Source organism: Buteo buteo, chromosome 2 (genome assembly GCF_964188355.1).
Source record: "Buteo buteo chromosome 2, bButBut1.hap1.1, whole genome shotgun sequence".
Classification (NCBI taxonomy): Eukaryota; Metazoa; Chordata; class Aves; order Accipitriformes; family Accipitridae; genus Buteo; species Buteo buteo.
Window position 1 is genome coordinate 56,545,821 of NC_134172.1, and position 23,173 is coordinate 56,568,993.

The following is a 23,173-nucleotide window of genomic DNA, read 5'->3' on the forward strand; positions in this document are numbered from 1 at the left end:
TAAGCTTTGTGGTTATAGCAAACATGTTGAAAGTCTAGCATAAGTTACAATTATACTGAAAAAGTAGAATCTTTTTCCAAATGTTTGTAGCAAAATGTCTATGCAAAGGAAGCTTTTGTTGACCTTTTTATTGGGGGATGAGAGGCTGGAAAGCAGCCCTGCGGAAAGAGATCTGGGGGTTTGGGTTGATGGCAAGTTGAATATGAGTCAACAGTGTGCCCTGGCAGCCAAAAAGGCCAACCGTGTCCTGGGGTGCATCAAGAATAGCACAGCTAGCTGCTTGAGGGAGGTGACTGTCCCACTCTACATTGCACTGTTGTGGCTCCACCTCAAGTACTGTGTGCAGTTTTTGGCGCCGCAATATAAGGACATGAAACTATTAGAGTGTGTCCAGAGCAGGGGGACTAAGATGGTGAAAGGTTTCAAGGACAAGACTTACGAGGAGCAGCTGAGGTCACTTGGTTTGTCCAGCTTGCAGAAGAGAAGGCTCAGGGGTGAACTCATCACAGCCTACAACTTCCTCATGGGGGGCAGTGGAGGGGGAGGTGCTGATATCCTCTCTCTGCTGCCCAGCAGTAGGACATGAAAATGGAATGAAGCTGCATCAGGGGAAGTTCAGATTGGACATTAGAAAAAGGTTATTCACTGAGAGGGTGGTCTGTCACTGGAACAGGCTCCCCAGGGAAGTGGTCAGAGCACCAAGGCTATCAGAGTTCAAGGAGCATCTAGATGATGTTCTTATAGTCATATGGTTTAGTTTTAGGTAACCCTTTGAGGAGCAGGGAGTTGGACTCGGTGATCCTTAAGGGTCCCTTCCAACTTGAGATACTGTACGATTCTGTGTTTGCTTCATCCATATGCAAATCCACTGCACATCCTCTAATAATATCTGGGGAAACAAACCATATACCATGGGTTCTCATTATTAAGCACAATCAGAAATGGCTTTTATACAATGCATTGTAGCTTCTAATAGTTTCGTTGCCACCAGATAAGAAGATGATAGTTACACATCAATAAAACAAAACTGTTAAGAGTTCATTCTGTGTACAGTGTTAATACTTAGAGAGAACAATTGACCATAACAGATTAACAACCTGATTCAACACTAATCATTTATAAATGTATAGATATATAAACACTTCCCAGAAACTCCTGACTGAAATATTACTGACAAAAAAATAAAATCTAAACTGTTTCTGGAAAAAAACCCAACCTCCTTTTAGTAAGATTCTGCTTCCTGCTAAAAAATTCTCAAGAAAGTTACACTTACACATGTTTTCCAAGAGTACGTATTCTGATATGCAGACTTATCCTTTTTAAAGTATACACTCTTTTCAAGTCAGCAATTTAAAAGAGATAAGTAGTCTCAGGCATCTCATCCTTAAACTAAAGTGTTTAAGCAAGTTAACAGAGTAATGAAAAAAACAACATTTCTACCAGAGGAGCCATATTTTATTCCTTGAAAATTGGAAATTAATATACTGTACCCTACTGCCTTTTACAATATCTTCTTCAGTCTTTAGGAACACTCCTATTCATTTGATTTAGCATTAAAAAGAGAATAAATGTAATACCTTACTGAATGGTGACACAAGACTTCAATGCATTGGTAAGAAATCTGTCAGTTTGGAAAAGATTTAGACCATACTCATTGTTAAAGTGTTTTTCTACTCACAGTAATTTTTACATTAGCATTACATTTATCTTCTTTAAAAGGTATCTCATAATTTTTTATAATTTCAAACATATAAATTCTAAGATGGTCTAACACTTTTTCACTAGTTTCTCCTTAACCAGTCTTTGGATATTAAATCTCTTTCAAAATAAGCAATTATTTCACTTTATAAAGCACCCATTAAAATAGGATTTTGGCATTTTCACTTTCAGACATCCACATAGATTACATTCCTAATCTGTTGCAGCAGTTTTACATACGCTGCCACAGCATACAGTTTGCCTATTAAATCTAGTAGATTTTAGGAAATAGGCATATTTCACAAATAGAAGAAAATACAGATATTCATTATGGATAAATTTAAGGTTCCTAACTATAACTAATGCCCATCCTGTAAAAGCCACAAAAATCACTCTTAGAATGTATTTCAGACACCTTCTAAATGCAGATTTTCCCTAAAAGCAGTAATGAGCAGACTAAATAGACCAAAATGAGCCATTGCATTTAACTTTTTTATAACAGCATTGAATATACAGACAGAACAGGAATACCACACACAAAGCTATTAAAATAAATTCTGTTTCCTGTTCTTTAAAACATATGTTGCCTAACCATTCCCAGATATATTAGTGTTGATTTTTTTTAATAGAGGGCTGAGGCTAAATTAAGAATTGAATACACCCACAGACTAGAGTGAATTGTCGATAGCTATCAGTTTCTACCAGTATCAATCTTCTCATGCAACCACAGAGCTTAAAGAGGGACCTTAGCTCAAAGGCATAGAGGACCAACTGCCTATTTCACACTAAATGCTAGAGCTTATATTATTTGCCATAACCACTGTCCTAATTTTCTCCAGCAGATGAGTTTGGCAGCATAAACTTGTAGTCTCTACAGAATATATGAGTCTCCTACTCTACTGTTTCAAGTAAGCACTCAGGATGATCTACAACTACTTTCAAGAGTTAGAAAAATGCTCCCCATTCTTCTAGACAACCAACAAGGCGTGCACCATGCTGGACTAAAAGGTGCTTAGTTTAGCAGACACAAGTAAACTAATGCTTCAACTGTTGCAATAACCTCTGATACATGTTCCTCTATACCTATCACCCATGTGGCTGCTAAACAGAAAAATACTTCTACCTCTTCCCTCAAATGATATTTGACTGCAGTGTCTCAGTAGAAAACAGAAACCAAGTAAAATAGGAATGATGAGGCTCCTGCTTTCCCTCTCCACTGTTTTTTTCCTTTTCTATAGTATTTTCACACGAAAGGCTTGTCAGAAAACAAGTACTTTTTTTAAACTGTTCTAAGTGGGTGGCTTCATTGCGTTAACTGGATCACAAGGACTGGAATCTGACTGTAATAATTTCCTGTAGCCTGATTTTTTCCTCCAATTAAAATTCAAAATGAAATATAAAATCCAACCACTGCTTCCACTTGGCTGCTACATGACTTCTTTTTCACAATTATTTTTTCTTTAATTGAAGGACTTTGGTTAAAATTATTTTTAATTTAAAAAAAACCCAAAGCAATCTAGTTATACATGGCTATGTATCTCCTACTTACTGACAAAATTTCCTGAAATTATTAGTTTTCTTGAAAAGAAGGTGTTACCCAAATAAAAGTGGAGTGGGTTGTTTCTTCTTTTAAAGTATGAATATATTTAACTGATTTTGATGTAACTGTCACAATTTTTCTGATAATCCTGCCTAGCTCATACTCTCTTCCTTAGCACTCAATGGAATAATGAACTTGATTTTCAACTGCAATTACAACAAAGTGAGCAAAGCACACCTTCCAAGAGGATCAGTGTCTGCCAGCATGACAATGATTCTGAAGCATTTTTTGAGCATTCAAGCACAGGTTTACTGCAGTCTAACAAAAACATGAACAGTATATGATCCTTTAGTTTAAGATGTCCAGTTCTGTAATTAAACTTTTTAACATGGACTCATATAGCAGTCCCAAAATACACAGGGACAGTATAAAACCTCAATCCTAGACACAACTAGGAAAACCAGACAAAAATATATGAATATGACTACAAAAAGAAACATATTTTGTATTTTCATAGTAACACCTTTCCATGGTATTTAAAGGCAAATAAATTAAAATTTGTAATTTTAGAATTAAATTATTTCAAAAAATGTAAAGAAAAGATGTGGACTTGCTTGTGTCAAAGATAGATCAACAGTATAAATAAAATAATTATATTTGTACCTTTAAATTAGATTGTACAGTTTAGACACTAAGATACTACCTACCATTGGTTTACGGTATTTAATAATAAGATATCATTTATAAATACACTAACTTCCAATCTTAGTATAAAGTAATTTTTATTAAAAGGATATACCTTTACATCTATGTTGCCACATTTTTCATGGTATCACTGTCGAAATACAGAATGTTGCAAAACAAATCTGACAGCAAAAACTGAAGTCTGTGAGATGCTGGTGTGACTGAAAATTACGCTAGAGATTTTAATAGGATAAAGACACAACTGAATATTGAGCTTTAAAAAGACAATAGCACTGAGCTCCTAATCACAAACATCATTAGCTGTAGTTTTAAAACTTATTGGCAGAAAAACAGAATTTCACCAACTACACAGAATTTCTTTTCTATGCAATAGCTTAGATTCAGATAACCCTAAAGGAAGGCCAGGTAATATTTATGATGTGTGGAGAGTCCCCGTCCTACCTCCTCTAAAAAGTAACATAGCACAGAAAGTAACACATATGCCAACTTCATTGCTAGCCATTCAGCAAAATCTTGCTAGCAATCTAAAATACAAATAGCCATCATTTATAAATATAGGAGTAAAATACTTCCAATTCCTTTATCAACCTCACTCCAGCATTATAACATAATAGTACATAATATACTGATATTGCAGACAGATCACAGGTTTGACATAGCAAAATATATTAGAAACAGAATAGTAAGAATGTAGCAGAAAAAGGCAGCAAGAAAGTAAAACATGAAACATATCCCACAGTAACTTTTCCTGCTACAATCCCTTCTACTTCATCAACAGCAGCATTTCATATGTATATCTTGTATCAACCCAACTTTTAGCATCATTTACGTCATCATGGAGTTTGGCTCATTATTTTTAATCTTGTTGCCAAGGGGAGTTTGCACCTTTTAAATTTTGCACTTTATGATGTTAGCTTTCCTTGTGTTTTTCCATCACTTACTGTCCTGAATATACTCATGTATTGTCAATACGTCTCCCTTTTTCCACACATGCACATCACTACGTCTTTACTGATCTCATTAGACATTATAGGAAGATAAATATTTCCTCATATTGCAGCCATACCTTCATATTACTTTGTAGAACTACTCATAATCTATGCAACCGCTAGGGCTAAGATCTGGCATCGGGTACTGATGAAATTAATTTGCATTCAAGTGTAACATGAAATTCCCCTGTGAAGTTTTGCAATGAAGGACTGTATCCAGGTCTTTCCCATATTCACAAAGTACACTATTAACATGCATTTCCTAAATGTAACTAAACATTGAGTGTTAAATGAGTGTTGAGGGTTGCCAGGGGAACAGCAACTGTATTTAAAGCCTCTTTCTAATAAGATCAGTAACTAAAACCTAGCTCAGGTGAATAAAACTAACAGCTATTCTCTTAGAACAACTTTTTAGGTAGACAGTAACAGCCTTTTTCACTGATCCAGTTCTTTTTGCTTGGCAACTATAACATTTACAAAATCACAGTCATAAATGACATGAAAGGATACATTTGGTGTGATTCAACTGAGTTTAGAGATCTAACATGACAGAGGGTAAGAAATTGCCAAATCTCAGTGTTATTGCTTAGACCACAACATAGGGTAGTATGCAGTATAGGAGGTAGTGTAACTCTACATCAATGAGCACTGAGAAGCAGTCACACTAAAACCTACTTCTTGTGAATTGCCTCATATCTGCAAGCCATCATGTCCTCACTACTGTGAGAGCTAGATTAAAGCTAGTACATTCAACCCCACTTTGATTGTAGCACAGCCTAGAAATGAAGGCTGTTCCTGGAGATACTTGCCAATTCTGAGCCCACATCATTTCCCTTCAGAGCCTAAAAGAGGCAATGTCCTGTCAGTGGTATCGCTGGAAATAACACAAACTACATTTAATGATGCATAGAAAATACATTGGACGTTTGGTCTCGGCATAGAAAATTATGAAGTACTAGTGATACTCCTTGAACTTGATAGTAATAGCTCTACATTAACTTACTGACAGTATAAAATAGTGTACTGACCCTGAAGCGTAATTCAAATTCAATAGTTTAGGGTCTGGTAAAATTCTAAGTACAACATTACTGATCTGTGCTGTTTCTTGAAACCAATAAAAGTATAAACCTGGTCAAAGACTAGTTTATGGAGAGTAATGGGAATTATGATGATATGCAGCTCCCTTCACTCATATGACCATGAAAATTACTTCAGAAACCTATAATGAAGGAGTTTGCTAATCTGCTCTGTTCATGAGGAAAAACAGCCTAATGATTAATCCTTCCAGTCTGATTAGTCCTGGCTCCCAAGCCTTCCCAATTGCCTAACATTCCTTTGCTGAATTCACTTTTCTGTAGGGAAAATAGGGAAATAGTGTAAGGAGGGTGGCAACCTGCTTAGGGTCTTGCATCTCACATCCCTCCAGCCAAACAAGACCACAGCTGACAGCCACTGTATTGTTAAAGCTTGAATGCTCTATATGACAACTGAAGCAATTACAGGTGTCTTCTCCAAACAAAGCATGTTGAAAGCAGAATTTTTCTTTTTTCCTCCCTAGGAGCTATAAGCTTTTCCCCCTCACAACTCTAACCATAAGCTCGAAGATAGCTATACAGGTTTAAGAGAGCTGTGAAACCTTCACAGACCACCAGCCATGCAGCCAATTTTGAGCTCAGCTGCTTTTTACTCTCAAAAAAACCTATTTCTAGAACTCATGAGGTCAAACTGTGTGTGTGGAGGTCAGGAGGGAGCATTTATGACTGACTCCAACTTACCCTACTTACATGGCATGACATACACACATTTTAAATTCCATGACTATAGATAAGTTATAAAAAGTTTTTCAAGATCTGGGAATGTTTGTAGAGATCACAACCATGTTCAAATACTCATAGTTATATACTAACATATACGTGTGTGTGTGTGTGTGTCAGCAGTTAAATTTCAAGATTGCAACACCTGGAGATGTTTCAAACATTAATTCTATATTTGAGGATATTAACATGAAACATTTGACTTCCATATTTCAGTGTGTTCCACTTTTGTTACTACCTCAAAGCAGTACTTATCCCAGGTCAAAACTGTTTATGCACTACTGTTAAATGTTGTTTTTATTGTTAATACTTATCACAAGAAGAGATTTGTATATATATGTACACAAAATATCATAAAGCCTGTGTTCTGTATGCTACTGCAAAAATCTATCACTAAAGAAGTTACTTTAATAAAAAAGGGCTTATCTGGGTATGCAGTATTAAGAGATTTAAAATTATAGGCAGTGAAATAAATCACTGCAGAGGAAAGGCAAAGATTAAAATACTTAATTCTAAGAAAGGAATATCAAATTTGATTCAGAATCATATTTATGAACATCATCTACCCTGAGTAAGACTGAATTTCAAGAATGGTACACAATCAAGTATGCAATCTGCCTGCACTGCATAAATTGTGCATATTTAATTATAACGCATATTTAGTATTCATCAGGAGCATGCTTACATGACAGGACACTTACATGATACAACTTCATAAACAAAATGATTGAAAAAAATAAACAAGAGACTGTGGAATTTAGCAATGAGATGGCTAGTGGATAGCACAGGACCCAGCTTCCAAACTAGCCTACAGATTTTTCTTCTTCATTAACATATTTGTTTTATAACATTTCAGAGACATAAAACCATCAACAGTTTTCATGATCTTCATAAGTGGCAGATCCTACTTAGGATGGAAATTCAGCATATCCTTGATGCTTTTAGAATTTCTTTCAATGTAAGTAAGTAGCGGGAACTGGCATTATCATGCCAACAGCATCAAACTTGGGTTTGATACTGTTAAATAAAATGCAAGTTCCTAAGCATTTCTTGCTTGGATTGGGCAAATATATAGTTCTAATTAAGGATCAAGCTCATTAATTCTATTTTTCTGGTTTTTATTTTGTTCAAAAAAGTATTTATCTTATAAAAGAAACTTTTTATACAGGTAGAGTAGTTGGTGAGAACCGCATAAATGGCTGCTTACTAGATTCTTTTGTAGTGATAGACTGCTCAATTTCATTTTATCAACATCATATTATTTTCTCAACATACCTAATGAAACTTACTAGTTTGACATGATTTGGGAGATATAAAACCTATCTAATAGAATATATATATATATATAAAATTATTCTTACCAAGATGACTTGGAAAAGAACTGGAAAAAGACGGATTTCTTCCACAAGGCTGTAAAAACATATTTTAAGATTTATTTAAAAAAAGAGGAAGAGAATTCTTATTTAACACACTAAAATCACAAAAGGATCAGAGTAGTAGAAGAGCTGTTGCCAAAACCCATGACCCAGAACCTCAGCCTTTGACTAACTCTCAACAAAAATGAGCTCCAATTCAGCTATTAAATAGAAACAGCAATGTTAAACCACTTTGGAAATTACTTTTAGGTCTGCTTCACTGATGTGATTCAAATGAGTGCAACAGTAATTAAATGAATATTTTTAAATGGCAGAAATCAATAAAAATTCAGATATTTAATACTATACATACTATGAAGCAGTCTGTGTGCACCATTAATAATTTGAATTAATAGACTCAGTGCACATAGTGTAATTATAAATATGCTGTGGGTTTTTTAAAGCATGCCACATTAACTAACTTCTTGGGTTTACCATATTAATATATAAGACATTTGTCAGCCACTTCTCTTGACAAAACTGAGAAGTGGTTACCCAAAATAATTTAGCTATATTCTCCTGAATTTCAAAATCAGATACAAACCAGCATATACATACTTATAAGAAAGAAGAATATTCTCAAAAAACAGTAATACTTTACATTAATGCAGTCTTGTCTATTCTTAGAACCCAAACACTTTATATTTCTTAAAGCATATCTCACAAACACTATGATGACATATGAATTATATGATTACATACTCTTTCCTGTATTATACTGTCCAATTTGAAGGATTATTGTCCCTTTTCCATACACACTGTACTAAATGCCTATTCACCAAACACCACAGAGAACACCAAACTGTTCCAAAGATTTTTCTCTTGTGTCTTCATAACATTACTGAACTGCTTCATACACAATAGGGATGTTTAGCCTTGTGATATAGCTGTAAGATAAGATTGTATTATGAAGTTCATGTAATAAATGCAGAACTCAAACACAGACAGCATGTCTGAAAGTGTTGAGGGAAGATGTACACTATGACCATACACTCAACAGGAAGCAGGTGCTTTTGCACACTTACTCAGTGAACTCTGCATATAACATACTACAAAATTGTCTTGGAGGTAGTATGTCAGTTAAAAACATAAAGTTATATTAAATAGTTCTCTGTTAATAAAGAGGAGTCGTATTTGACTAAAATAAGCATTTCGTTTCATGTATGAAGCTTTACTGTGTGATACCCTATACCAGCATCTGGTACAACAACAATCAGATTAATTCTATTTGGTAAACTATTTGTTAAAAAGAACCTATACGTTCCTAAAATTACAGGTTTCCATTTAAGAGGTTTTTATTCATGTCCAGTAAGAAAAGAGGAGAAGGTATTATTTTTATGGATAGCATAGGCTGAAGCATTAAGACTGTGAACTGAAGCAACTAAAAGGAATTGCACATTCTCTTCTAAGAACTTCATGAAAAAATTGAAAGGGGGCTAGAACAAACATCCAAGGGTCATAAAATCATAAAATGCTTCATTTAGATTAACATCACCTATCAGACCCCTGGTTGTTCATATATGCTGGAATAATTTTATGTAAAGGAAATATAATAAGGAATGAAATGCATGCTAACAGAACAATCATATCTATGAAGGACTGAGAATTACTTAGAAGTCAGATACATGCATTAAGTATAAATAATGGTTTCCTAGTTCATATTGTTTTCCTATTTCTCTGATCCTTGCATTCACCTAAATGTTATAATGATGACCATGTAGAATCCATATGAAGTTGGGGTGGGAGCAGAGGCTTAGCGTAACATGATCTATTGCATTGTACAGCACTGGCATGTGGACCCAGAGACGAGTAAAACACATCCACTAAATTGGTCAAAACATAACAAAACAATATAATTTTATGCACCTGTATAACATGTTTAATGTAACTAAGTAACAGCCTTGTTCAACCAAATGTGTTCATTTTTTACTTGCCTACAGAAATGGGTAAAGGCACAAGTTACACCCAATAGAAAGAAGAGTTTATACATGGAAAGAAACTCATTATTTCTAAGTTAAGAAGCTTGAATTTAAGGAATATTTCTGTTCTTATTAAGTTGATGGAAAAAATATCCATATGCAATGGAAATCCCAACAAGTTCCTTAGATAGGTCAGGAGAACCTGAAAGCTCTCCGCTGTGCCATCTAACAACCCTTAAGTAGACAGTTATGGCACCTTGGACACAGCTGGGTCATGAAAGAGTCCCAGGATTGCAGATAGGAAGAGTTATTATATTTGATGTTCATTTTCCAGGACCAAATCTACTAGTTAAATTAAAAGATCAGACCACACCTGTAAAACACCATTTTGCTGATGTGGGTAGAACAATACTGAACATAAAAAAGGTCATTTAAACACCACAGACTCTCAAAAAGAGCAACTACTGTAACAGCAACTACATTGACAAAATGAAATTTTGCCAGCGCAAACCTTCTTATGCTTAGGGCATATTGGAATTACTCACACCAGCAAAAGCTGCTTACTTTGCTACGTAAGAAGCATTTAAACTGAGAACACATTGGCAGTAAAATACAATCAAATACCAAGAATAGCTGAGCAATCCTAGTTTAGGCAAAACCTAGAAAAATGATTTTGTGGTAAAGACTAAATTATGACACAATTAGTTTCAAAAACTGTAAGCAGTCCTGATTGTTACAGCATTACAAAGTCAGCTATACTTTCTGCCGATCTAAGCTAAGACGAAACTAGAGCCAATATGGCTATTCTTAAAGGTCACCTGCAAACCTTTATGATTGAAACAAGAAACAGCTGCAGCCTTTAAAGAAAATGATACACATAACTTAGCTAAAGCAAAGTCACATCAAGCAATGTATTAAGACAAAGCTTAAATGGTTTATCCCAACTTTGCATATATGTGCACAAGATGGACAGTGATATTATCACATTCTTCATTGCTATCTTACATAGTTTTTTACAAAGGAAATGTCTTAAAGCAGGTGAAAAAAGAGTTCAGCTATGAAATTTATTTCACAGAATGATCATATTCTAAATCAAAAGTAGTTTGGTTCTTTTTAGACTTTTATAAAATTTATATTAAATTAGGTCCTACCCTGTTTGGAAAACATATGTATGAAGATGATTCTGTATAAGCAAATCATAACACTAAATATCAAGTACTTGCATTTTCTTTTCATTTAAACCCACATCCAAATAAACAACACTGGCTCAAAATAACTGGTCATCTGATTTTAAAAGACTTGCCACCAGTATAATCTGAATTTTTAACACACTAACACTTTTCAAATTGAGTTTATGCCTCTGGTCTTGCTTTCAAAAAATATGCATCTGTTTTTCTAAGACATCCTAAATTGCTTTCTTGCAAAACACAAACCTACTGCAGGACACTGAACACAAAGGCTTTTTGTCACAGGTGTGATCCCTTAAAAATTCCAGGCACGTACTCTGAAGTAAGAGCCTTACATAGCAGGACTCCTGGTTTAGAGTTTAAGCTTTCTGTCCCAGCACTTGCATACAAAAGGAAGTACCTTATACCAGGGTGTGAATTTATACTGCCTTGCATTTACTTCTCACAGGAATAATTCTGGTACACACTAATCAAGGCAGTTTTGAGGACTAACTCCTTTCTTATTGGGCATCAAGAATATCTGTACTGGTTCCCTATAGAGAATTCCTTGTCTGATGAAAATGGGATGAGATATTTCAGTTGTATGTGTTCAAGCTGGGCATAATACCAATAAAACTTCTGATCTTGTGTCACTGACAAAGCAGTTTAATAATGTCACTATTTTACTCCTCTAATTGAAATTGTCTAACAATTAAATATCCTTATTTAGATTTTTTTAAACTTTTTTAGGAACTTCTCTGCTCAAACACAAAACTATAAATTTGACACATCCAGACTGCTGTTTTCCTCCTTTATAGGTAGGATTTACCTGTAGGTAGGCTACGCCTACAGTGGCAGCTGGTCCCTAAATAAAGGAAACAGGGCAACATTCTGTAAAAATACAAGGCAGTGAATTTTCCAAAACACTGATATTTGTGCTCTTAAGTCAATTCATCTCCAAAATCAGTCATAAGTTTTTTTATAAAAGCCATAGATTGCTACACTTGAAGTAAACACTACTAATTAGTCTTTCACTTCTCATTATACATAATAAATGCCTTTTCTAGGACAGCAATAAAACAAACGACATAAATCACAGTAAAAACCAGGGGTTAATACACAAACAGAATTTGATTTTGACCCCTGACAAATGACTTAAGAATTCATGCTCTTTACATCATGATGCACTGCAGTCTGCTGTTATTCATGTCTATATTTTTGGTCTGGATCATTCACAAAAAAACCCAAACCCACAAGCGTGCAAATGTTTGTATTATCAAATTGAAAAGCTACAATAAAGGCTAGCAAATGAACACAAAATGGCCAACACCACTTCAGCAGCATAGAAGGACAGAAAGTTGGTGGAAATAATCAACTGGAAACTCCTCGATCTCAATCTCATACAGCAAGTAAACTCAAGGATATGAGTTTCTAAGTTGGAATAGCCTCTTAGTGCCATTGGTACCTTGAATAAATTGGAGAACAGCTCACAGAAATTTACTCTTTCTGGGTGAATCGCAAATAATAAAGACCCACCACTGAACCAGAAAGTTTCAAAGTCACCTTACTGCCACACTTTCATACCATGCCCTTCAGCAGCTGTTCAAAGGCAAAGACAATGATCTCGTCATTGATTTTAAGAAATATTATACCAAGGCACAATTTACAATGGCATCTACCATAAAATACATCAGGGAGAAGATCTATCAACCTTGTCTTTAGGGGTCCCAATTATTTTAAAGTCAATTTTCTTGAAAAGAGTTATTCTTCAATTCTGGTTCCTAAGCCTTCTCAGCAACTGTAGTTTACATTTCAAATGACCCAGGGGGCAAGGAGGAAGAGAGCACTTTTGGCCTTTCAGTGGGCAGAAAATTATGTTGGATATAGAATAATTAGATTTTTATTTAATGCTTCACTTTTTGTAGCAGACAGAAAAGGAAGATAAACACAACAATAAAGATCTGTATGTGAAGGAGATATACACCACCATTATTTGATGATTATATTTTAAAGATCTTTCACAAGCATATAATTAATATTGAATATGGGAAACCTAACAAGAAAAGGCTGACTGCTATTCATAAACACAAAGGAACAAGATTTGAGAATTCAAATAAATGCACAATTCCACTGTAAGAAAAATACCTGAAGTAGGTTGTTTCTTCTTTCAAATATCTCGAGTATTTGCTACAACTGTCAATGTATGTGAAATTCAAGGAAAATATTTTTCAATAAGTCCAATATGAAGATTTGCATTAAATGTAGTGATCCAAAGCAGTTTTGTTTTTTATCATGTAACAGCAGTGGAATTGTTAATAGCTTCCAGTAATTATGCAGTGAAATGAAAGGGGCTTACTTTCAGTCCCAGTGTAAGCTCAAAAACTGTCTGTTGCACACATTTATTGGAAGGCTGTCAACACAATCCCAGTCATTTTGCCAGTAGTTTCAGCAAGCTTACTGAGGGACAACAGTTTGTATTTTCAATTCCTGTTCAGTTTCCAGCTTCAAAATTCATATTTTTATAGGAATATTTTTCTTTTGATATATCTAAGCCACAATGTATTGTGCTTTACCAATTTCCCATTATTTCCTACAATTTTACCCTTGCCTATTCACAAGTAGTATAGAATACCTAACCAACAATCCTAAAATGAAGTGTCCCCCTTTTTTGATATAAAACCATAATACAAAATTATTCCCAGTCAGTGAAGCAGTAATTGCAAGCAGGCATGAAAATTATTATTAAATTTTTAAAAAAATTAGAAGAGAAGTATATGTGTTATCAGCCCCAAATATTGCAGACCTACAACATGGTATAAAACAAGAAAATACTATGACAGAAAGCTTGAGAGACACTAAAGGTTAGGGTCATAAATAAAAATGTTTGAAGCTCTGACAAAGTTGCAGCCTCTGCAACTGTGCTCTGCACATTCAGTGGCAACAAAATCTTTGCCATACTGGAATTATATCAATTTCCTGCTTTTTAGGGTATAAAATCTTTGTTTCACTTTTAAAAAGAAATTACATGAAGTTTGGCTCCTTAAAAAATATGACTTAAAAAAAATTGTATTTCTTTCCCTTGAGTACTGAGGGATATTTTGCTTGAAATTTTTGTATTAATATTTCCATTATGTGTTATCTTCATGGTCTCTTGACACCTACAAGTCAATGCTTCCTCCTAGCTTTGAAAAAGAATTTAGTCTAAAACATTAAAAATATGTATTCAAGCCCTTTTCAATAGTCTCCTATTTCCCTCCTTGCTGAGATTATAAAATATAATCTTCATTCACTCTGATATCAAGGATTTGAGATTTAAGCCCACAGTGTTCCCATTCACATTGTTGATTACACTCTACAAAGGACAGATTACTTCTCTGAGTGGACTACCTGCAAAGTGCTAGGAGCTATAATGTAAAGTAACATGCCAGGCTATTCCTAGTTGACCAGTACCATCAGAATAAAAAAAGCAACCTTCCTCCTAAGATTAATTATTTACTTCTTTTTTTTTTTTAATACAGACCCTAGCTTTCTGTATATAATAAATTTAGTTGCATCCATTGTGGGCCACAAAAATAGTCCAATATTGCCAGTGATAATACCTACACACCATAGTTTATTTCAGTTTGTTCAGTGACATGTTTCAATACGGATATATGGTTGATAATTTTTGTATTCCACTTATCTCTAAGAAACCAAAACAGGAAAACTATGCATTGATTTACATATTATACAAACTCGCAGAAAATGACAGAAACTGATTTACAAAGCCATAAACCAACACTAACTGTAGTTTTGATTTAGTTTTCCATGATCATTTTACAGATTTTTTTTTCCTCTCACTGTGCACAACAATCAAAACTGTATTCTGTGCTCTACATGACTGTTACTAGAAATTAGAATTTACTAGAGAACAAAAGCTCCATTTAGGGACAATTTTCAAAGTTTAAGGTGAATCTATACCACAATTTTCAAATACACTAAAAATTACTCTATTCAAATTGTCTTCACACATTTTAACATTTGTTCTATTTCACCCTAAAAGAAAACAGTTTCAGGAAAACTGGACTGTACTAATGTGTCCAGTCTTAGACAAAATAACCAGATGATTGTCCTTTCTGCTAAAGGCTGACTTAGGAGACTAATTTCCAAGTCCCTCACCAATTTGATTCAAAGTGATATAGTAAGTACCCCAGTTACAAGCCTCAACTGAACCAAAGCATGTCAATCATCCATTCCAAGCTTTGGTATTTCACTTAAGTATATCTAGGTTTTAGTTTAGACAAAATAACATACCTCAATGAAATTTTGTTAAGAGTTCATGTTATGAGAATGGAGAGCAATGAGGACTTAATGATATAATAATAAGAGTTCTGTGGAAAAGAAATGCAAATCTTACTTTAAAAATACACATCTAACAATCAGGCTCATGGAATGTCTATAAAAATAACCATACTTCTTCATAAACTTTCAATATCAGATTAATTAAAACACAATGAATTTCAAGTATGGTCAAGTGATCACGATAATTTCTGATAAATCTACTCATCTCCTGAAGTATCAGAAATTATACAATTGAAAAGCTTTTAATTACAATCACAATATCTTACTCTGAAAACTGATTTTAATAAGTATTATGCCTCAAGAGATTTTTCAGCTTAAAGATGAAGTTCACTAATCATCACAAATGGAACTGATGAAAGTCTAGTAAATCTTACTTCCTTTAAGGATCCTAAACCATTTTTTTTTAGCAGAGCTTTTTTTAATGCTATTGCTGTTAAGGCTTGAAGACTAATATTTTCTGAAGTTTTTGCCAGGTTGTGATTGTGTATTTTAGACTATTGTTGTATCCAACTGGAAAATAAGAAAAACAATTCCATTCTTCCTCCAGTTTTAAAGACTTGTTTGAAGGAAAGGAAGCACAACAATGTTAGTCCTTTCTCCAGTTCTGCTACTTTTTAACATAATTTTAAATAAAAATTGCATTAAAGTTTTTATAAGTTTAACATAAAATACATCTTGATGTTTCACAAAATTATAATATTGTCTAAAATAAATCAATAGCTGGTTAGACAAATTATTTCAACCATATCCCAGATACTTTTCCAAAGCCTTTTTAATTTTTTTTTTATTTTAGACATTTGTGTATTTATAACTTTAAAGTCAAGCCTGACTGAGGCTTAAACATAAAATTATAATTTGCTAAATAATTTTAACTAATTTGATATATGAAAAAGCTTCAGACAATTCTGAAAAAAACTTTTAGTCATATGTTCTTAGTCATATGATTTAGTTTTAAGTAGTCCTGCGAGGAACAAGGAGTTGAACTTGATGATCCTTTTGGGTCCCTTCCAACTTGAGATATTCTATACAATAGTACGTCCAACTTTTTCTTGCTTCTGGCCTTCTACAGGTAAGCACTCTCACGCCTGAGAGAGTTCACGCACAACTACTTGCACAAATAAGGCTTGCAATTAGCCTTCTGCATCAACCAAGATCTCTGGTTATTATTCTTATCCCTAAGAAATTATAAACAAAATCTGCTAAATGAAAGAATGTGGGTGAGAAAGTACTTCATTCACCAACAAAATCAACACTTTACCTGTAATCTTGGAACATTTCCAAGACAGCAAAGCAGTCACTTTACACGTCAGACTTCCAACACTGTTAGATGTTAGTGAAAGCTTCTGAACCCATATGGGTTTTTGATGGGTGATCTGTAAGGTGTAAACATAAACACATCTATCTGCTAAATTACTGACCTATGATTTCGATGCACTAAATAAGGAAAGTAAAGTAGGCCTTACACCTTCAATCTAACTCATTTGAGACTCTTCTCTTTGTACTTGTCCTGCAGATCATGACACAGCAAGAGGCAAGGAAGCAGCACAAAGGACGTTATGTGGGTTTGGGGCCTGTTCTAAAATAGTCTACAGTATTGTAAATCCTTCTACATACTACCCCCCCCCCCCCAAAAAAAAAAAAATTCTTACTGAATTTAAAATAAAAAACGCAACCCTTTGGATTGATAGAGACATGGCTGACCAGGGACAAATGGAAGGGAGTGGATGAGGTAAAAGCAAAGGTCCCAGTTCACACACCAGAGATTGCTTCTTCAGGCAGTCAGCTAACACTGATTTCAAGTGTTCTCAATTCCTACGAAATTTCATTCGACTACTCGACAAAAGGGCTGTCACAACCTCTGAATAACTGCAGAAGTTTGAAAGAGAGATACAACAGAAGGCTGGCAAGCATTCCACAAAGCGAGGCCTTTTCTTCACAGAAGCACTTGTAATCAAGCATCTCTTAGATATTTTAAAAATAATTAAGGAATATCTAAAGGAGAAAAGAGCCATTAAAGTGAACTTAAGCCATCCATTCAACAATGGGATTAAAATCTGAATTGAAAATTAAGATCAACATTTTAGATTTTAATTTGTGTAGAGACTGCAGTTCTTGCATGTATAATTACCTCTAACTGTTCTTGCTATGCAAAGTCTCTAGGGAAAAGACTGGTAAATATTTTGGAACTTGCCAAAAATCCAAACCCATTTGCTGTTACTGAAAGAAACAGAATACAAGGGCAAATCCACCCTGAGCTGGAAAAAAATTTAGGTAAAAATGAAGGTTTAAAAAAATTATTATTAATAAATACTAACTACATAGTTATGAAACAACTTTATCTATATTCATTTAATAAAACTGTAAGCAGGAAGAACAACACCACTTAGTGTTACGATAACAAGGTTATCTTTCAGTCCTCTGAATATTTCCTCCATTTAAAAAAAACCAAAACAACAACAACAACAACAACAAAACCCAAACTATCTAAAATATGTGATTTATCTATTAAAAAAAAAGCATGAGCAAGAAAACATTAAGAGAACATTTGGGAATAGTAGCATTTCTGAGTTGGATCTCCACAAGAATTTAGGTGTCCTCATGGTCCTAGAATTTCCAGTCATAAAAAGTAAAAGCATCTATCTTTATATACGTGGAGAATATGGGCCTAAAATTGGATTTGTAATATTCAGAACACTGACCAGGGATCTGGCTGATCTAGCCAATATGAAGGCTTAAAATGCTCCTATCTTCCAGGTTCAGTAATTAATACCTATTTAGGATTCATAGTCTCGTGCATTACTCGCTTGTCTTCTTTTTAAAAAGGGTAGTTTGGGGTTTTTTTTGTTTTGTTTTAATGGTTACCAAATGTATTCCTTAGAAGTGTAAGAGAGACCCAGGTTCCAAACCTCCTCTTCAACCCCAGCCTTCTCTCTTCAGGGAAATTTAGCTAGTCAGTAGGCTATGTTCACTCTATAGAGGGTTACGCTCCAACCTCTCTTTGTGAAGCTGTCCTACTGAAGAGAATAAGAATTATAGGTTTATTAGGCCACAGAAGGGGAGAATGACTTTGTTGCCTATTTTTTTTTTTTAGTTCATCATCTGGTAAAGTGAAATCTTGAATCCCTGGTGATTTTTAGGTATTTTTAAAAACCCATGCAAGTATTTACAAACATGTAAATTCTGCAAAAATGCTTTTTTAAGTGCTTAAATAATTTTTTGTAAAAACTGATCTTACTGTAAGGGTCCCAATTTATAAGTTCCCAATGGAAAAGAAACCCAAACAAACAAGTATATTTACATCCATTTTTATCATAAATTAGCTTGCAGAGGTTCCAACAGCAGCATTTTTCTTTGTAAGGAATGCACATGAGCGGCTGAGGGAACTGGGGTTGTTTAGCCTGGAAAAAAGGAGGCTGAGGGGAGACCTTATCACTCTCTACAACTACCTGAAAGGAGGTTGTAGCGAGGTGGGGGTCAGTCTCTTCTCCCAACTAACAACTGATAGGACAAGAAGAAACAGCCTCAAGTTGTGCCAGGGGAGGTTTAGATTGGATACTAGGAGAAATTTCTTCACTGAAAGGTTTACCAAGCATTGGGACAGGCTGCCCAGGGAAACGGCTGAGTTACCATCCCTGGAGGTATTTAAAAGACGTGTAGATGTGGTGCTTAGGGATGGACTTGGCAGTGTTAGGTTTACAGTTGGACTCAATCTTAAGGGTCTGTTCCAACCTAAATGATTCTATGATTCTACATGGTCACCTGCCTCAAACTGAGGTGTCAGTAAAAGAGGTTATAGACAAAATTAACAAAATGAACAGAGACAAACCACCAAGACCAAAGAGCATCCACCCAAGAGTTCAAAAAGAACCAGAGAAGAAAATAGCTCTTAACTGTAGTGTGTACCTTGTTTAAAACTCTCTGCTTTCATAGGAGATTTAAAAGACAGAAAATGTGATGTTATCAGATACTGACTTTTGAGAAAAGTTGGATGGGGGGGTGAAAATCTGGGCATTACAGACATTCTAAGCTGAACAAATAAGTAGAAGCTATTCTGAATAACAGAACTGGTGGGCATGCACAGAGCAAGAACCAAGACACTGATTTTAAAGGGATGAAATGCCAAATCCATGACAGATCTTTGAAGAAGGCAGTCAGCACGTGGACAAATGAGAGCTGGTTGATACAGCATTCTTGAGCTTTCAAAATGTGTTTTATAAGGACCCCTGCTAAAGGCTCTTAAAAAATAGGCAGGACTGTTCAGATTGCAAAAGGTACAGCTAAAGGAGAAAATATGCCAGAAGTTTATGAAGTAGCATGTGCTTATTTTTAACTGTAAGAACCTGATAGCATCAAATTAAGTGGCAAGTGCCAGATTAAACAAAGAAATTAAAAGAAAACCCCTAAAGATGATAAATCTTCATATGCAGGTGATTATGCTATGGAGTAACTATTAATGCTGAAAGTTATTTGGCAAATATCTTTTTGAACACATGTAAATGAAATGAAAATTACTTATCAATAGCTACTCTCTACAGAACACCACATCTTAAATGGCTTCTGAAAAAACAACTCACAGGGGACTGAGAAAGCATGCAGAAAGTATTGCCACTCGCTTGCCTTCTTCCTATAGTCTTCTCTGGGCACCTACTGTTGAACACAAGACAATGGATTGGATGGTGGTTTAGATTTGCTTCATGCTGAACAGAGGATTTGTGGCAGAAGTGAATTCACTCAAGTCTACAACTCCAACTGTAGTAGCCTAACCAGGTGACTCTTCCTCATGAGCTGCTTATTTTTTATTTGCTATTTATATTTACATTGGCAAAAATTCACGCTTGAAAGTAAATATAACCAAGAATTAATGGTATTTTCTCCTGTTTAATGCTTTACATTAAAAGAGTAAATGTGAACATTACAATATGACTTTTTCAATAATTGACTTAACAGTAACATCAAATGGTGGCCTCACATTTTTAAAACTTAGACATTCAGCAATTGATCAGCAACACAAAAGAGGAAAGAAAATTACAGGTTTAAGGTTAATAGCCAATTTCTTCACTAAAGGAGAACTTCTATAAAATGTAACACTAAGGAGTTGTGTTTTACATTAGAAACGGTGATTAGTATTACAGTCAGTACATGACTAGACTATGAGAACTCACTTGCAATAATGAACTCTGACCACTGCCTTTGATATGAATTACAATGATGTGCGACTTGACAACACTGTTATTAGCTGACATACAACTTAACATTTCGAGAGTCTGTTTCTGGGTAGGACTTCCTGCCTGATGTTATTCAATAAAGCAGCATATATGCAAATATTATACCAAATAATAGGAATAACAAAGATCATACAAATTCTTTGCTGTTTTATGTTACCATTACTTCTCTAACAGGAAAATCAAGGGGTTTGCAACTCAATGTTCATAGATGTGAACCTAGTGTAATCAGAATCAGGTTCAAAATCTACAAAAATATTCCCCAAAGTTCTAATAAAACTGTATCGTCCTCTGACAATCTCTCTCAAACCATCTGCATTATGATTTTCTCACTAATGCTGTACACTTCTAACATGTAATTCTACTGTTCAGTTCAGTTGGACTAAGCCCCATAGGCTTACCTGTTATCAGAACTACTCCATATTATTTTATTCATATTCATTACAGAAAACAAAAACACACATAAAAACAGAGAAGTAATTTAGAAGCAAATAGATCTACTTTTTAAAGCGAGCACTTAAACCTTAAACTAGGAAATTAAAATAACTAATGAGAAGAACAAAGTATTTTTAAAGCAATTAATATAAGCCCACTTTAATCAATTCACCAGGACAGGACAGCACTGAAGTGCTAGCCCTCTAGAATAATGGCAAAGAAACTACACCAGGTTCAAAGAGGCACAACACTAACAAGTGTTTGTGAACCAAATCACAATTCTACCAACACAAACTACTTAAAAGCACCCCATTGAACTACAAGGAGTTTGGTTCGGGGGTTCGCTTTTTTTTTTAACTGTTTGTTTTCTGAAACTGAGAGCATGGGCATTAGATAGACCATTTCAGAATATATTGAAATGTAAACAAATGCTAATGTAGAACATCATGATGTATGAGAAGAGGATCAATTCATTACTAACACCAACTCTAAAACGTGCCTTTAATGGTCTTTAATAGATAATGCATGGGTACAAACAGTAGTATAAATGAAGTTTGAAAATTGGACCATTCTTGGATGATTTCAAAGACATTGTGATAAAGTGTTCCTTTAATTAGTCAAGACAATCTGCTGCAGTGTACAAGGTCGATCCATCTATCATCTTCACAGGTACTAGATCTGTGGCATTTAGAAGTAGCAGATCTTTTGTTGCTCTTCAGCAGCTTCCTATTTTGTTTTCTACCACCTTTTCCCCTTTTCTAGAGCAGTGACTAATGACTGTCTGGGAAATTTACAGTAAGGACAGGACGTGGGGAACACTCCTTAATTTGCTCCCCTGTCCTTCAATCCACCATAAATGTAAGAAGGGTCACACCATTAGTTTTTAGATGACCTTTTTTCTCCCTCAGGAAATTACTTTAATAGCAGAATACTGGAATGCATCCCACTCATGATTATTATCCAATGCAGTATCTGACACTCCCCTCACCTCCACTCTATTTCCTTTACTGTGTCCTTTCTTTACAATCAAAAATGTCTATTTTATCAACCTATAAAAACCAGACTCCGTAGTTTTGAGCATTTAGCTTTCAGATATATTAATGTCATCAAATGCTTTAAGTTTCTGACTAAAGGTAAGTCAAGTAGCTGCATAAAAGAGCACACAGCAATATATAGCTACATTTCATAACCTTATCTATAAGACCAAGAGCCAAGCTAAGAATCATGATCCAGTACAAGCTTCCTGGAGTAGCACAGTATAAAATACCTTAAAATAAAATCAAAACATTTAAGAAGAGCTAACTGATATACCATATTAATAGAAACTAAGAAATTCACATCAACTCTTCCTTATTACTAGAAAAACCGAACAATCTTATTACAGACCACAAAAAAACAGCGTACAAGACTCAAAGCAGGAACAAAAAAAAATCCCCAACCCTTAATGAATAGTATGTCTGACTTTCTATCAGTACACACAGCCTATACATCAGTTGATAAACACACAAAGGACAAGTTATCTTATGATACTGCTCTTTTTGAGTACAGACTTTGCATAGCTAAATCAGATCTCGCCCTGCGGCAGACATTCGCTCCCACTGTGAGAAGTCCAGTTCCTCCAACAACTCCTTACACAAGTACAATCCACCAAGAGTAATTAACAAAAGGAAAAAAACCCCAACCCCTAATGCAAATTTCCAGTAGTCCAGATATTAATCATTAACTGAAGCTACATGTTTCCTTAATATCAGTGATTTCTTTTAAAAATCATCGGTCTCAAAATACCTAAAGATGAACTCTGCTATTAATTGTCTCACTGTTTTTTTATGTCCCCAATTTTTCTTACCATAAAACATTAAAAATTTTTGAAGAAAACAAGGCAAGAGGTATTTAGGAGAGCCACAACAGAGTACTATTAACACTCTTAAA

The 23,173-nt window shown here is 34.7% G+C and overlaps 1 protein-coding gene across 1 annotated transcript in view; it reads right to left on the bottom strand.

The window, feature by feature from the left end:
• Positions 1 to 23,173, bottom strand: part of ULK4 (unc-51 like kinase 4) — a 266,896-nt gene that overhangs the window by 116,780 nt on the left and 126,943 nt on the right. Inside the window, exon 31 of the mRNA XM_075055583.1 lies at positions 8,108 to 8,156. Coding sequence (XP_074911684.1) covers positions 8,108 to 8,156 — 49 coding nt within the window. The remainder of the gene's footprint in view (positions 1 to 8,107; positions 8,157 to 23,173) is intronic.